The sequence below is a fragment of the Bos javanicus genome, chromosome 17 (genome assembly GCF_032452875.1).
Source record: "Bos javanicus breed banteng chromosome 17, ARS-OSU_banteng_1.0, whole genome shotgun sequence".
In the NCBI taxonomy this organism is placed as follows: domain Eukaryota; kingdom Metazoa; phylum Chordata; class Mammalia; order Artiodactyla; family Bovidae; genus Bos; species Bos javanicus.
Window position 1 is genome coordinate 10,763,044 of NC_083884.1, and position 17,653 is coordinate 10,780,696.

At 42.3% G+C, this 17,653-nt stretch overlaps 1 protein-coding gene across 10 annotated transcripts in view; it reads right to left on the reverse strand.

Annotated features, from left to right (window-relative positions):
• Nucleotides 1–17,653, reverse strand: part of ARHGAP10 (Rho GTPase activating protein 10) — a 384,526-nt gene that overhangs the window by 230,655 nt on the left and 136,218 nt on the right. For 9 of the 10 annotated variants that reach the window (XM_061384041.1, XM_061384036.1, XM_061384039.1 and 6 more), the window contains 2 exons: nt 10,724–10,825; nt 1,848–1,958 (listed from right to left, as the gene is read on the reverse strand). In XM_061384041.1, coding sequence (XP_061240025.1) covers nt 1,848–1,958; nt 10,724–10,825 — 213 coding nt within the window. Of the gene's footprint in view, nt 1–1,847; nt 1,959–10,723; nt 10,826–11,375; nt 11,556–17,653 lie in introns of those variants that run through there. The other variant, XM_061384042.1, reaches the window with a different exon arrangement.

The following is a 17,653-nucleotide window of genomic DNA, read 5'->3' on the forward strand; positions in this document are numbered from 1 at the left end:
ATCCCTATACTCATTTAAAATGAAACCTCTTCCCTACAGGCCAATAGAACCTATAAGGAAAGTGAAATACAGATCAGAGTCAAAAGCTCTTTCAAAGAGTACCCAGTGAAGGGCACCCTCTCTGTTGTTGACAAAGATGCTCCATGACTGAGGCAGAGAGTGCAAAGGCAGGGCAGTCATCAAACCCCGAGCTTCCTACAAACCCCCGACCCTCTTGACCAGAGGGCAGCTGCCTCTGCTCCACGTGTGAGCAAATCTACAGTGAGAATGATTAGAGGTGAGAGCTCAGGAAATCCCGGGATCCACCGTCTTCAGAATGTCACATCATGTAGTGCTGAGGAATTTGGGACTCTGACGTCCAGTGGCCAGCAGAGGTCAATTCCCCACTGGGGCCAATTGCTGACATTTTTCTACTTCGATGTCTACATTTGCTAAGTGGCATAATTAAAATATCTCCTTAATAGAGTACTGTGTGGAATCCACACACGATCACAGAAAAGTGCTTAGAATGACCTAAACAATGGCAGAGCACTGTAAATGTTAACCAAAAAAAAAAAAAAAAGTAGGCCATTATTATGATTTCTCATAAGAAGAAAGCTTGAAGGAGGTTTTCTCTTTAACTTAGGGTAATTCCATTACTCCACTGGAACATAGCTTCCACCAATGCTCATTTTTCGTTAACAATTACTTGGTTCTTCAGTTTGTTTCTCAACATCGTACATACAATAGTTAAACTGTATGGCATGTGAATTATACCTCAGTAAAGCTTTTTTATTTTAATCACATGCAATATAGACTATATTAAAATTAAAGTGACTTGAGAATCATGGATCTCAGTGTATATCTGTTTTTTGTGTTTTTTGGTTTTTGTTTTTTTTTTGTTAAAACCCACAGTATGAAATATCCTTTGTTCTGATTCAGAAGATATATATTCATAGATATATTAACATAAAAATAAGTGAAGCTCTCAGAGTACACCTACACAAGCACCAGTGAAAATCACGTGTTTCTAAAATAAGTGTGAAGAATGTCAGAGTAACTCACAAAGTAGTTTCAAATGTTCTGCATACTGGTTCTTAATTTAGGTTGCGTGAAAGTGAAAGTCACTCAGTCACGTCTGATTCTTTGTGACCCCGTGGACTATACAGTCCATGTAATTCTCCAGGCCAGAATACTGTGGGTAGCTCCATGGGATCTTCCCAACCCAGGAATTGAACTGGGGTCTCCTGAATTGCAGGCAGATTCTTTACCAGCTGAGCCACACGGGAAGCCCAAGAACACTGAGTGGGTAGCCTATCCCTTCTCCAGGGGCTCTTCCCGACCCAGGAATTGAAGTGGGGTCTTCTGCACTGCAGGCAGATTCTTTACCAACTGAGCTATTGCGTAAGTAGCGTGAATTGTATTAGAAATAACTTGTTACCAGTCATTGTTGAAAGTACCAAGGTTTGGATGGATGCACTTGCCTTAGAAACAAATTTAGGTAGAATAAAGATTATCCCATAAACACCCCCACGCTCACTCATATTCCAGTAACTTCATGGGAATTCTTGCTAAGGGCGGAGTCACAACTAGGATGGGAGAAGTTGCACCTGACTGCAGGGTCCTTGCGGCCATGCAGCAAAAGGGATAATCCTCATTCCACTGCTGCACAGTAAGGCCAAGAACCGCTACTCAGTGGTGGGATTTTGACTCCACAGCGACCTGGGCGCGCTGTGTACAGTTTACGACATCTTGTCGTGCTTATGCATCACGGCCTGTAGCAACCATAAATGAGACCTTGAAAGAAACAGACTCCTATTCTCTGTCACGACATTTGACTCACAGAGAAGCTTGCTGTTTATACTTACGGGTTCCACAAACTCAAACTTCTTCCTTTCTTGGATTTCCTGAAGCTTACACACATATTCAAGAGACAGTTCATAAAAGTGTTGCCGGTTCTGTTCCACTTGGATATCTGCCTGTGTTAAAACAAAGGAGGCAGTCAGATTAGAGATGGTGTGATGTGAAACTCTTTATCCAAGGTCTGCAAAGCTCCCATCTGTGGGCCAAATATGGCCAGCTGTCTTCCTAAAGGAGGTTGTGCTGGACACAGCCATAAACACTCCGTAATGTATCTTCGATGTGGACTTCCCTGCTACGACAGCTGAACTGAGTTGTCCCAAGAGGGACCTCATGGTCTTCAAATATGTAGAATACTTATTAGTATCTGACTGTCTGCAGAAGTAGTTTGCCAACCCCTGCTCATGTCTGTGATGAGGTTGACTCCTAAGGACCGAACATCACGCAGTCTCGCTCTTCACGAGAAACCTACCCCAACCACAACTAACACGCAAGTTGGAACCATACACACAGACTCCGAACTACACAAACGGTGTTTCCATTAACAAATCGCCTAAGCATGAAGCGACCTGGGAAGGAGGACTGAACAAATTCCAGTCGCCACAGCACTCCAGAGTGAAAACAGCAGGTGAAGAAGTGGCAACAGCCCCTGTGCAAGAACTTGGCTCCCAGGCAAGGCTGGGCTTGACGCCCATCTGCAGGTAGTCACGCTCCTACGCCCTCAACACGCCCATCCCTTGGAAACGAGCAGGCACCAGATGGCCGGGAGACTATTCCAAAAAGAGGTTACCCGTTCTCTTGTCTAACTAGAAAGGCACTGGGAGAGGCGATGGCTCCACAGAGGAACGGTGGAGAAAACTCTGGCCCTCAGAACATTTCCTATTCAGCATCATGTAGGTTTCACCAGGACATTTCTCCAAAGAGGCCATATCTAAACACATGGAAAGATGCTCAGCATCACTCACCATCAGGGAAATACAAATTAAAACCGCAGGTTACACTGTGGTGCACACACTCACTGCACGCTTATCGAAAACAAAACAAACAAAAAACAGACCTATCCCCAGAACAAAACAGAAAACGAGAAGTACTGGTGAAGACGTAGAGAAACAGCTTTGTACACAGCCGACGTGAATGCAAAATGACTCAGCTGCCATGACTACAAAAAAATTAAAGACAGAATGACCATACGACCTTAACAGTTCCATTTCGGGGTATACACTCACAGGAACTGCAAGCAGGGACTCAAACAGATACTTGCTCACCCATACTGACAGCAGCGAAATGGGAGAAATAACCAACGTGCCCACTGACAGATGAAGGGATAATCAAAATCTGGTCTACACAGATAATGGGATATTATTCAGCCTCAGACTGGAAGGAAATTCCGGCACCTGGCTTAACATGGAAGAAGCCTCAGGACATTAACCTGTCAACTACATGACGGCACTTACCTTGTACATCTACAAGCACTAAATCATGAGCTGCATAGCTACTGACCATCAAAACCCCCTGAAAAGGAGTTCAGGGTGGAGAGCAGAAATGAAGCACTCTGTGCTCTGGGAAAAACTGCCAGGACAGGTCTTCAGATAGCAACGTATTTTCAGGAGCTGATTTTATGAGCCCAATTCTTGTATCTCTTCCTATCTAGAAAAGCACTAAAATCCTTCACGGAGATGTCTGCTCCTCGCGACTAGCAGTCACCCTCACAAAACTACCAGAAACCTTCCACACAAAAAAACGCATGCTTCAGTGCACGCACACCCCCTTCAACAAAATCACATATGTACTGACCTTCCCTCCACCACTGTGGAGCAGTTTCTTAGAGCTATCTGAAATGCTGTCTCCCAGGCTATAGTTCTCATTTTGCCCCAAATAAAATTTCTTCACTTTGCCCCAAATAAAACTTCCTCACAACTCTCAACTCACAACGTTTTACATTTATTTTAGTCAACAATGCTAAATGAAATGAGCCAATCACAAAAGGACAGGTGCCACATGATTGCTCTTCCATGAGGTACTTGGGAGAGTGAAATTGATAAAGACAGAAGTAGAATGATGGTTAGGAGCTGGAGGGAAGAGGGCTGGGGAGTCACAGTTTAGTGGGAAGCACAGAGTTTCCGTATCTAAGCCTTTAGGAGTTGGAATGTGGGGGTGACTGTATTTAATGACACTGCACAAACGATATCCTTGAACATAGTTAAAATCATATCTTGCTATATTTTGGGCTTCCCTTGTGGCTCAGCTGGAAAAGAATCCGCCTGCAATGCAGAAGACCCAGGTTCGATCCCTGGGTTGGGAAGATCCCCTGGACAAGGGAAAGGCCACCCTCTGGCCTGGAGTATTCCATGGACTGTGTAGTCCATGGGGTCGCAAAGAGTCAGACACAACCGAACAACTTTCACTTCACCTGCTGTATTTTACCACAACAAAATTTTAAGTTTTGGGGGGAAAAAAAGGTAACAGGTAATAATTTTTTGGCGTATCATTTTTTAATTAATGTTTAAATATAATAAATGCGTCTTACTTTGAAATGAAATATTTTCTGCTGTATGTGTAAACATCAGCCTTTCAAATGTAAATTTCTGAGCCCAGGAAAACAATACCAGCTATGCACCAGCCATTGGCTAAGTATGCTGAGGGGCTTGGGGGGATGCCAAGAAAGCATAGGAGGCAGCCATCCGTCACATTTTCCACCTGTTATGGTAAACATTCCCTGGAGAAGAGAATGGCATCCCACTCCAGTATTCTTGCCTGGAGAATTCCATGGATAGAGGAGCCTGGTGGGCTACAGTTCGTGGGGTTGCAAAGAGTTGGACACGACTGAGTGACTAACACACACACATACGGTAAACACTAAGGGTATGAACAATCAAGAAGCAGGATTCGGCCCCAGACAGCTGAGAGGTGCATGAAAGGAATGAATTAAATGGGTGCCTACACTTGCGTCTTCCCACCCACAGAAGACACGGCTGTGATCCATGCGATCTGTGCTGCTGGAGAGGGCTCTTGAGAGTCCCTTGGACTGCAAGGAGATCAAACCAGTCCATCCTAAAGGAAATCAACCCTGAATATTCATTGGGAGGACTGCTGCTGAAGCTGAAACTCCAATACTTCAGCCACCTGATGTGAAGAGCTGACTCATTTGAAAAGACCCTGATGCTGGGAAATATTGAAGACAGGAGAAGAAGGGGACAACAGAGGACGAGCCGGCTGGATAGCATCATCAACTCAATGCACACGAGTTTGAACAAGCTCTGGGAGGTGGTGAAGGACAGGGAAACCTGGCTTGCTACATTCCATGGGGTTGCAAAGAATCAGACACAACTTAGCAGCTGAACAACAACATACATATAAGAATGCTAAATTCCTTGAGATATCTGGCTTTCCTTAATTAACAGACTGCCTCCCGCCACCCCTACCTTGCTACAAACTTCTATATATACTGACTCCCTTCCCCGCCTCCTCGGAGCAGTCTCTTGGGATCACTTTGAGATGCTCTCTCCTCCTGGAAATCCTCATAATTTCCACCGAAAAAAGAACTCTACTTTCAGATTGTGACTACTTGTTTAGCCAACATGACTAAGTCAAAATGTTTCTTATTCAGCCAAATTTTCTACCTAATACTCATAGAAATGATGATTTTTTTATGCCTCTAATGACCAGAGATTGAGCTCAGCCACCAGCAGTTAACAGGCACGACTCCCAGGAAAAACAATGCAAGTGTGTTGAGTATTTACTAAAATGGAGCTATGGGGGATTTAAGGGTGAATCTTTCATGCTATTGTTAATGGGAGATGCCTTTCAAGAAAATTTCACCAGGATCACATTTACCAAGGTCGTTTTCTTTTTTTTTTTTTTTTGAGTGGATTCTCTCTCCTGGTTGTGCTCCTGTATCGCTGCTCAGCTTCTATTCACAGCCTCCTAATGTTCTGAGTGTTCAGAACTGCTGTGCCAGGCACGGAGAGATCTTATCACCAGAATCCCTGGGACTGTAGATAACCCATCATTTACGCCACCACCACAGACATTCAAATTACACCCAGCAGCACAGTCCTTTAGCTTGACTCCGTCTGAAAGGCAATCACTATATAAGTGGTATAAGAAGAAATGTATTTGGTCTTTGTCCCAGGTTCCTGGCACAAATCTCCTAAAACCCTTGGAATTTCCGGACTGAGGGAAGTGCCTGCTGTCATTTGTAAGGAGCCCTGAGTGAGAACACTCCTGTTTGTGCTAATAAGGTGACTTTGGGGGGCCCCAAGGCTGCACTGATCAGAAGGTTAGAACCTTGGCCCCACCCACTGGCCCTCAGGAAGGGGTAAGCACTACAGATTAAGTTCTGTAGCAACTCCTGAACACGGGTTCATAAGCTTCCAGGTTAGCAATGTAAAAAATCAGTAAACAGAAAACTCAATTAAACAGAGCTGGGTCACCAGAGTGGGAGCACTCATGGCTTCCGACGACAACAGAGCCCAAGAGAAAGAAGGAAGATGACTCTTCTCGCCTGGCCAGGACTCAGCCCAAGAAAAGCCATGGCCTCTGTTTACTATTGCCTCTCAACTCCCGGTCCCTCACAATCAAGGGGATCTCCTTCATGCATCAGGTGGGAACGTGCCCTTGGCTCACCATGGCTGCGAGGCCTCAAACAGCAACTCTCTTCTGATCCTGAATAAACCCGTCTTTACTGGAGAAATATCTGGCAGGCTATTCATTTCAGGTCATGAGTAAATCCATCCACTTGCCTGAACAGTGACACACCCCAGCTCCACACGGTCAGAAGTTTCAGCACCTGGGACCCTTCTGGACCCAGTCCTGTGCACCTCTTCCTCTTGGCTGCTCATCTGAATCCCCTAGATTACCTTTTATAATAAGCTGGTAAACTTAAGTAAATGTCGCCTAGTTCTGTGAGTTGCCCTAGCAAATCAATCAAACCCAAGGAAGAGGGGGCCACAGGAACCTTTTCTTTGTAGTCAGTTAATCAGAAGCACACCAGGATTTGGTGTTAGAAGCGGTCTTTTTTTTTTTAACTGAAGTACAGTTGATTTACAATGTGTTAGCTTCTGCTGTACAACAAAGTGATTTGGTTACACATATAAATTCTTTTCCATTATGGTTTATTACTGGATACTGAATAGGGCCTTGTTGTTTACCCATTCTATATATAATAGCTGGCATCTGCCAGTCATCAGTAGGGCAGTCTTGTAGGATTGAGCCTTTAACCTGCAGGATCTGACGCTATTTCCAGGTAGTGCCAGAACTGAGATCATTGCTTGGTGGCAATTGAAAAACACACATCTGGACTATACTTTTTACTATACCAAGCAAAAGTCATTTTTTTTAAACATATAACTTCAAATAGATTATCAATTTCACTTCTGACCATGCCTGCTGTAAATACGCATAACAGGAATAGATCCCTCACACAAAGATCTTCAGGGGACCTATTTCTCTGGTCATACTTACGGAAATATAATTATCTGAGTACTCAACTGGAAAAAAAATGCACGATGTGAGAGTTGTGAGTCAAGTTTTAATGGGGGCACAATGTGGAATACAGCCTGGGAGCGGGGCCTCAGAGGCTGCCTAGTGAATTTAATCTAAAGAGGCAGAGGGCAAGTGCTAATTTTTAGCTGCCATAAGAAAACAAAAATACAGTTCAAATATCAGCAGTCGAAGAATTTTCTCAAATACCCAATTACTGTTCTAGTACAGACAGTAATATTGAGAATTTGGGGGTGTGATGGAGCAGAAGCTAGTGTCCGTTCAATACAGAGCGAGAGGCAAAGGTCCGAATAAACCAAAACTGCCAGCCTGCTGTCGGCCACAATTCTCTGTGATTTTCATTGGAAACCAGAGGAAAGAACAGCTGATAACAAGGACACACGCCTTTGTTCAGTACCACTCTCAGCAACCTTTATTAATCTCTCAAGCACCTCAACTCAATTTACTGAAGATCAGCAACGCATTAGCCACTGCCAGAAGTGGCCAAAGCCACATCTAACCTTCTTTCCTTTAAGGAGCATCCCCATCCGTAAGGCATTCACTCTTGCAACAGAAAGCTCGGTCAAGTGGGGTTCTGTACATTTGAAAGGAGCACACAAATCAAAACAGCAAAGAAAATGTAATTTTTTTTAATCCTTTTGGTCATGCCACTCAGTATGTGGGATCTTAGATGCCCAACCAGGGATCGAACCCATGCCCCCTGCATGGACAGCATAGAGTCTTTTAACCATGGAACACCAGAGAAGACCCAAGAATATATAATTTAAGTGAAAACTAAAATGACTCATCTTGAGGGTCTCTTCAAATTTCCAACGTAATGTTTAATCATCTTTGGGAATGATGAAATTGTTGAAGGTCTAGCTCATCATCTTCACACTAGTTCATTCAATAAGTATTTATGAGTGCCTGCTCCCCGACAGGTCTTATTCTAGGCACTGTGGACAGAGTGCTGAAGAGAACTAGGCTGTTGCCTGCAAGGAGCTGACATCCCAGGGAAAGAAGCCATGAGACCCGAATGTACCGTGTGTGCTCAGTCGGGCCCAGCCCTTTGTGACCCCATGGACTGTAGCCCCCCCAGCTCCTCTGTCCATGGAATTTTCTAGGCAAGAATATGGGAGCTGGTTGCCACTTCCTACTCCAGGGGATCTTCCTGACTCAGGGATCGAACCTGAGTCTCTCATGCCTCTTGCATTTACAGGTGGATTCTTTACCACTGAACCACCAGGAAAGCCCACACCTGAATACGTAATGAGTCAAATGGTTGTAAGAGCAAGAAAAAGAAAAAACAACAAGAAAGGCAGAGTAAGGAAGGCACCCTAAATAAGATACAACATCTCCACTCAGGGGAAGTCTGAGAGGAGACTATCTGGAAGACTATTTGCAAAGTGAGTCATGCGGATCTGGCAGAAGGACGAGCACTGAGGCCCTAAGCCATGGAGCCAAGCCAGAATGAGGCTGCCATGTGGGGTGAGAGAAGGCGGAGTGGACTGGGGGCCTCTGACGGAGCTTCTAGGAGCATTTGGAGACGAAGAGCAAGACAAAGGCTGACTCTGCTGCCATATAGAAAATAAACCGTAAGAGGACTTCCCTGGCAGTCTAGGGGTTGAGAGTCCATGTTCCCAATGCAGGGGACAGGGGTTCGATCCCTGTGTCGTCATTACACAGAGTAACATGCATGCACATATGCATAAAGAAAGAGTGAAAGTGTTAGTCAGTCATGTCTGACTCCTTGAGTCAGTCCCAGGACTGTAGTCCATCCAGGCTCCTCTGTCCATGGGATTTCCCAGGCAAGAATACTGGACTGGGGAGCCATTCCCTTCTGCAGGGGATCTTTAAGACCCAGGGATCCAACCAGGGTCTCCTGCACTGCAGGCAGATTCTTTACAGTCTGAGCCACAGAGAAAGCTGCATGCATATACACATAAATGAATGCAAAATAACTTGAAAACGAAAATAAACTGTAGAGATCCCTGAGTAAAAAGCCGGGAGGCTTCTATAGTCACCTATGTGAGAAATGCCCACCACCTGCGCCAGAGTGACAGGTTTGCAGGCTAGGAGAACTGGCCACATTCTGAGAATAACCTGAAGTTGAAGAAGACCTAGGCTGAGTAGACGGGCTAAGAGAGAAAAAGCCAAGGATGATGTTACAGATTTTGCCCTAGCAACAGGTAGAATGATATCTAATTAGAGAGTGAGGTGGAGATGGAAATTGACTTGGGGCATGGAAATCCCATCAGGATACCTGGAAACAGAGATCAAGTAGAACAGGAAGTGGAAAACTGCTGGCATAAAGAGAGCCTCTACGAGCAACAGCTGTCCCTTCAAAACTGCCAGAGGGCAGGAGGTGAGGGAGCACATGTAGCAACTGCATGGCTTTCTGCACAATATGGAAAACGAGAGAATGCAGGACCGCCTGCAAACAGTACTGTAGTCAGGATTAGACGGTACAAAAGGGCCTTTCTCTTCTACAGACCACCAAACACCATGTAAACATCGGCCAATCACATTACAGAGACAAAAGAAGATGCAACATGTGGTTCATGTCAACATAGCCACACACATACACACAGCGTTTGCAACTAAATCTGTAACATTTCAACACAACCCAGGTTTACTCTACAACATTGTCATTTTGATGATACTTCACCAAGTGTCTATTATGGTGGCACCTTACGCCTGGATCCCTTATGTGTTTAAAAATAAACAAATGCACGGGGAAGAAGTCACACTTCTGTGGGATGAAAACAGCATTATGTTTAAGGAAAGCATATGTTCCAAATTGTAAACAACTGAATTTCCAGGGTGTGAGTGAGGAAAAACAAGTGGCAGGGAATGTAGAAAAAAACAGAAAGCGAAAACGAGACAGAAGATATAAATTCCTTTCTCCTTACATATGGCTCCCTCCAAAAGAAACAAGTCTATTAACACAAGTAAAACAGATGCTCTCTTTCCAAAGAAGCTGAAAAACTCCTGAATCTTCAGCGTTAGGTAAAATTAATTCTGCCTTCACATAAAAGCCAAATGATATAGGAGCTTATTCAATTCACTTTTTCAACACATCTTGAAAGTTAATTAATAACCTATTCCTGAAAATAATATATCTTTTCTCAGTTATCCTAGTTAAAATGGTTGTTCCTGGGAAAATATGCTCAGAACCAAAACTTCTAATACTCTGAGCCCACACTGCATTAATCGCTCTATGAGATCTTATTTTGTCTTATTCCAAAAGAGCTTTTTTTAAAATTCATGGTGATACCTAGTCATTTTTTCCATCTCTAATAAACCTAGATGAAACATTTTCAAAAGAAAAGCTCATTAAAAATAAGACATGCACTGATTATTAAATTTTACAAACAAGTTAAAAGAAAAATAAAAACAATACCTCTTGTAAATGTGAGTCTTTCTTTTTTGCTGATAAATTCAAATGTTTATCAATTAGGCTATAGTTCCTTTCAGTCTCTTTGTCAAACTTCTTTTTTTCTTCCTACAAATAAGAAAAACATAGACAAGTATAATTAAACAGAGGGGGGGAAAGGCGTATACAGTCAATCTACTAGGAAGATCAAAATATGAAAAATATCCAAAAAGAAAGTACCATGAAGTGTGAAAAAGTTATCTGGAAAATCTATCTGTAGCCAGGCCACTGTTTATTAATCATCAAGACAGCATTTGGACTGAAGAGTCACTTACCTTTTTGCTTTTTCCTTTAATGAACTTTTTTCCTAGCCTGTTATTTTCAGTCCCTCATGCCTATCAGTGTTTGGAATTAATGCCATTCACTTGTCCATTAAAAAAAAAAAATTTTTTAGGATGAAAACATAATAAGACCATAAAGCTTAAAAAAGCAAACTTGCTACAGATTTTGGCATATAAATGGAATTCACATAAAACTGAGTAAGTTTTGATCTACGTTTAAAAATTATTTACAATCGCCATGGTGGGGGGGGAGACACATATCGGAAAAAAAATCTTCCCTAACTGTCTAGTATAAATATAACAATAAAATCCTCTGATCAGAAATGTCAACTACTTACCCAAATTTCAGCAGTGATTTCTGTAACACTGTCTAGAGTATTTATCAATAGGTCCACAGGGCCTAAAATAATACTGACATACTTCCACTGAGATCCTTTGGTTAACATTACAAACATTTCTCAGGCACTGCCAAGAAATACTATTTGTTTTCCTTTTGCTAGAGTAGCTTTTAGAGAAAACAAGGAACCAATTTTTTTTTAATACGGCGGAGACAACCTCCCCTAAAACTGCCTGCCAACATAAGTAGATTTTTCATAAACATTTCTGAGCACCAGTGAGCTCACGTGATGTTCTCCTGCTGTCAAAATGTTTCTATTAACGTCAGACTCTCCCCAACTCTCCAAGGCCTCCTAGAAAGGAACGTTCCCTTCCCTATTTTCCAGCTTCTATTTTATGAAGTCAAAAGTAATGAACTGTCCCGGCTTTTTCTGGCATGATCTTCCTATTAAGCAAAAGGGGTAAATAAAGCACAAAAATTGTATTTCTCTGCATTTATCATCATTTTTTTCACTCCACGGGACTACAGACCGTGTGAGACACTGGGAATGAAGCTCTGCCCGCTCACCCAAAGGCTGAATTAACCCCCATGCTGACGAAGGCACAAGACTCAGAACTGATGCTTCTTCCCATTTCTACCTCAAGTTTAATTACCAACTAGCCGCACATCTTCAAGGGCAAAAACAAAACAGAACACTTAACAGTATAAAACCTCAGTTGTTCTGTTTAAAAGATCAGGGCACTTCCTTGGTGGCCCAGTGGTTAGGTAGGACTCCACACTTGTGAGGCTTCCATCCCCGGTCTGGGAACTAACACCCCACACAGCCCCCACATGCCCTTGTGTGGTGTGGCCAAAAAAAAAACACTGTCATAAAACCTAAAATATTAAAAAAAAAAAAAAAAGAAATCAGGAATTCAGTTCTGTCCTAGTTCATTCTTAGAACCAATCCTAAAATTCTGTAATCCTACCGTTCACCTATACATGAGAATGGTCAAACTTTCACTGAAATGGAGGCATTTTTTTCCTTTATGCCCTAGGGTTAATTTACAGCTTTTTTTTATGCCTAACGCATTAATATTACATGGTTACTCTCTCTTTTCTGCTTTTTACTATGACGCACTTCCTGTACGATGTTAATGACTAACAGAAAATAAACTAAATGGAACATATGGCCACTACTTTAAAGTCTCCACTATTTTTACAAGTTCATACGATAGAGTGTGCACTGGATTAGGTATCAGAAGACGCAGGTTCCAGTGGCCGCTATGACCCTGTGGCTCCGCCCCCGGGGTCACAGCCTTCTCTGAGCATCAGTTTCTCAGGTTTAAAACCAGACGGGAATGGAGGTAACACAGCTGCATTTACCACAAGTACACGGCAACACAACATCATGTGGTTAAAAATGCTAACTATCTTTGCAGATGAGTATTCAGAGAATACTGAAAACGTGTTTACTCCTTTGATTTCATCTGAATCACAGGAGGGGACAAAGGAAGCAACGATGCTACAGCCGGCAGTCAAAACGCCCAGCCCATGCGGAAATAGTGGGGTATGTAAATGAGGACGTGGGTTAAGTCTGGAATGAAAGAAAATGGTGCTATCGAGCCTCTGTGAAGAAAGAATCTAGCCAAGAAACAGCATCACGCCCACCGATTTGAGTGAAAATACACTTGTTCATCTTTGGTATGACACCATACAAATGCTGCTGTGTTTTGTTTTGAATCTGAAGACTCAGATAACTGTCTCTCCTTGCATTTTTTTTCTCAGTGTCTCTATAGAATATTCTGTTTCTCTGTACTCATATGACTTTGGGCACTTAATTCTGAAGTTTAAAAGGGGCTGTGTTCAAGTAGCATTCAATAAAGAACAGAGTCTTTTCTTCAACACTGCAATATAGGATACACACACATATGGATGTATACAGATATATATATGTACATGTATATATACACATATACACACACACACAGAAATATAAAATAAATGAGCCATAAAAGGGAACAAAATTGAATCAGTTGAAGTGATACAGACTGAAGTAAGTCAGAAAAACAAATATTGGATATTAACACATATATGTGGAATCTAGAAAAATAAATATTGATGAATCCCTTTGCAGGTCAGGAACAGAGGTGCAGACATAGAGAAAAGACTTGTGGAGACAGATTAGGAAGGAGAGGGTGGGACAAATCAAGAAAGTAGCACTGAAATATATACACTGCCATATATAAAACAGACAGCTTGCGGGAGCTGCCATATAACTCAGGGGGCCCAGCCTGGCGCTCTGTGATGACCTAGAGAGGGGAGGGAGGGGCACCAGAAAGGGGATATGTGTATACATATAGCTGATTCATAATGCTGTACGGCAGAAACAAACAAACACTGTAAAGCAAGCATACTCCAGTAAAAAACTAAAATAGAGTAATATGACACAAAAGGCTCTATCAAGGATCAAATTATTACAATGAAAACTGTTTTTGAAACAGCATTACTCCAGTGAGTCTGGGTCAAGCTGGAAGTAAAGTCAGTAAGGAAAAGCGGAGGCAAGGGCTCGCCAGCCAGCCCACATCTGTATTACAGAGAGAGGCAGACAGCCATGACAGACCCCAGCAGACTTCTGCCATGTGGAACTGTAGGCCCAGTATTTAGGCCGCTCCACTGATTTTTCTAGAACGGCTGAAAGACTCAATGATTTTTAAACGGTGGAACCCTCTTACACTGTTGGTGGGAATGCAAACTAGTACAGCCACTAAGGAGAACAGTGTGGAGATTCCTTAAAAAACTGGAAATAGAACTGCCTTATGATCTAGCAATCCCACTGCTGGGCATACACACAGAGGAAACCAGAAGGGAAAGAGACACATGTACCCCAATGTTCATCGCAGCACTGTTTATAATAGCCAGGACATGGAAGCAACCTAGATGCCCATCAGCAGATGAATGGATAAAGAAAGCTGTGGTACATATACACAATGGAGTATTACTCAGCCATTAGAAAGAATAAATTTCAATCAGTTCTAATGAGGTGGATGAAACTGGAGCCTATTATACAGAGTGAAGTAAGCCAGAAGGAAAAACACCAATACAGTATACTAATGCATATATATGGAATTTAGAAAGATGGTAGCAATAACCCTGTGTATGAGAGAGCAAAAGAGACAGTGTTGTATAGAACAGTCTTATGGACTCTGTGGGAGAGGGAGAGGGTGGGAAGATTTGGGAGAATGGCATTGAAACATGTAAAATATCATGTAAGAAACGAGATGCCAGTCCAGGTTCGATGCACGATACTGGATGCTTGGGGCTAGTGCACTGGGACGACCCAGAGGGATGGTATGGGGAGGGAGGAGGGAGGAGGGTTCAGGATGGGGAACACATGTATACCTGTGGTGGATTCATTTTGATATTTGGCAAAACTAATACAATTATGTAAAGTTTAAAAATTAAATAAAATTTAAAAAAAAAAAGAAAAAAAAAACTTATGTTTTAGGTTTAACAAGAGTCAGTTAAGTCGCTCAGTCCTGTCCAACTCTTTGCAACCCCATGGACTGCAGCACGTCAAGCTTCCCAGTTCACCAACTCCTAGAGATTGTTCAAACCCATATCCAACAAGTCGGTAATGCCATCCAACCAGCTCATCTACTGTCACCCCTTCTCCTCCTGCCTTTAATCTTTCCCAAAATCAGGGTCTTTTCCAATGAGCCAGTTCTTCACATCAGGTGGCCAAAGTATTGGAGTATCAGCATCAGTCCTTCCAATGATTATTCAGGACTGATTTCCTTTAGGATTGACTGGTTTATCTCCCTGCAGCACAAGGGACTCTCAAGAGTCTTCTACAACACATTTCAAAAGCATCAATTCTGTGGTATTCAGCTTTCTTTATGGTCCAGCTCTCACATTCATACATGACTACTGGAAAAACCATAGCTTTGACTAGACAGGCCTTTGTCAGCAAAGTAACATCTCTGCTTTTTAATATGCTGTCTAGGTTGGTCATAGCTTTTCTTCCAATGAGCAAGCATCTTTTAATTTAATGGCGGCAGTCACCATCTGCAGAGATTTGGGAGCTCAAGAAAATAAAGTCTGTCACCAATGTTCCCCATCTATTTGCCATGAAGGGATGGGACTGGATGCCATGATCTCAGTATTCTTAATGTTGAGCTTTAAGCCAACTTTTTCACTCTCCTCTTTCACTTTCATCAAGAGGGTCTTCAGTTCCTCTTCACTTTCTGCCATAAGGGTGGTGTCATCTGCATATCTGAAGTCATTGATATTTCTCCCGGCAATCTTGATTCCAGCTTGTGCTTCTTCCAGCCCAGCGTTTCTCATGACGTACTCTGCATATAAGTTAAATGAGCAGTATGACAATATACAGCATTGACGTACTCCTTTCCTGATTTGGAACCAGTCTGCTGTTCCATGTCCAGTTCTAACTGTTTCTTCTTGACCTGCATACAGATTTCTCAGGAGGCAGGTAAGGCGGTCTGGTATTCCCATCTCTTTCAGAATTTTCTCGTTTGTTGTGATCTACACAGTCAAAGGCTTTCACATAATCAAACAGCAGAAGTAGATGTTTTTCTGAAATTCTCTTGTTTTTTGATGATCCAACCAATGTCGGCAATTTGATCTCTGGTTCCTCTGCCTTTTCTAAAACCAGCTTGAACATCTGGAAGCTTACAGTTCACGTACTATTGAAGCCTGGCTTGGAGAATTTTGAGCATTACTTTGTTAGCGTGTGAGATGAGTGCAATTGTGTGGTAGTTTGAGCATTCTTTGGCATTGCCCTTCTTTGGGACTGGAATGAAAACTGACCTTTTCCAGTCCTGTGGCCACTGATGACTTTTCCAAATTTGCTGGCATATTGAGTGCAGCACTTTCACAGCATCATCTTTCAGGATTTGAAATAGCTCAACTGGAATTCCATCACCTCCACTAGCTTTGTTCACAGTGATGCTTACTAAGGCCCACTCAACTTCACATTCCAGGATGCCTGGCTCTAGGTGAGTGATTACACCATCATGGTTATCTGGGTCATGAAGATCTTTTTTGTATAGTCCTTCTGTGTATTCTTGCCACCTCTTCTTAATATCTTCTGCTTCTGTTAGGTCCATACTATTTCTGTCCTTTATTGAGCCCATCTTTGCATGAAATGTTCCCTTGGTATCTCTAATTTTCTTGAAGAGATCTCTAGTCTTTCCCATTCTATTGTTTTCTTCTATTTCTTTGCACTGACCACTGAGGAAGGCTCTCTTATCTCTCCTCACTATTCTTTGGAACTCTGCATTCAGATGTTTATATCTTTCCTTCTCTCCTTTGCCTTTCACTTTTCTTCTTTTCTCAGCTATTTGTAAGGCCTCCTCAATCATTTTGCCTTTTCCATTTCTTTTTCTTGGGGATGGTCCTGATCACTGCCTCCCATACAATGTCACAAACCTCCATCCGTAGTTCTTCAGGTACTCTATCAGATCTAATCCCTTGAATCTATTTGTCACTTCCACTGTATAATCATAAGTGATTTGATTTAGGTCATACCTGAATGGTCTAGTGGTTTCCCCTACTTTCTTCAATTTCAGTCTGAATTTGGCAATAAGGAGTTCATGATTTGAGCCACTGTCAGCTCCCGGTCTTGTTTTTGCTAACTGCATAGAGCTTCTCCATCTTTGGCTGCAAAGAATATAATCAATCTGATTTTGGTATTGACCATCTGGTGATGGTCATGTGTAGAGTCTTCTCTTGTGTTGTTGGAAGAGGGTGTTTGCTATGAGCAGTGCTTCTCTTGGAAAAACTCTGTTAGCCTTTGCCCTGCTTCATTTTGTACTCCAAGACCAGATCTGCCTGTTACTCCAGGTATTTCTTAACTTCCTACTTTTGCATTCCAGTCCCCTCTGATGAAGAGGCCATCTTTTTTGGGTGGTAGTTCTAGAAGGTTTTATAGGTCTTCATAGAAGCATTCAACTTCAGTAAGCCAAACATGAGTAAGCCAAACAAAATGTTTACAAGTTAAAGATGGCTCATGGGAAGTCAGTTTGTAATCTGTTATAAAATCACACATGCAAAAAATAAAAAACAGTGAAGAACAGCTGTTACTTAAAACAGAATAACCAGTCAAATAAGATGCATACTATGTAAATGGAAGAGAAATTTTTAAATCTAAGAAACAAAACAAATACTCAGGTTTTTATTAATATATTAGAAATAAACATATATATGAAAGAAAAGAAAAGTCAAAGCATTAATCGCTCAGTCCTGTCTGAGTCTTTGTGACCCCATGGACTGTAGCCC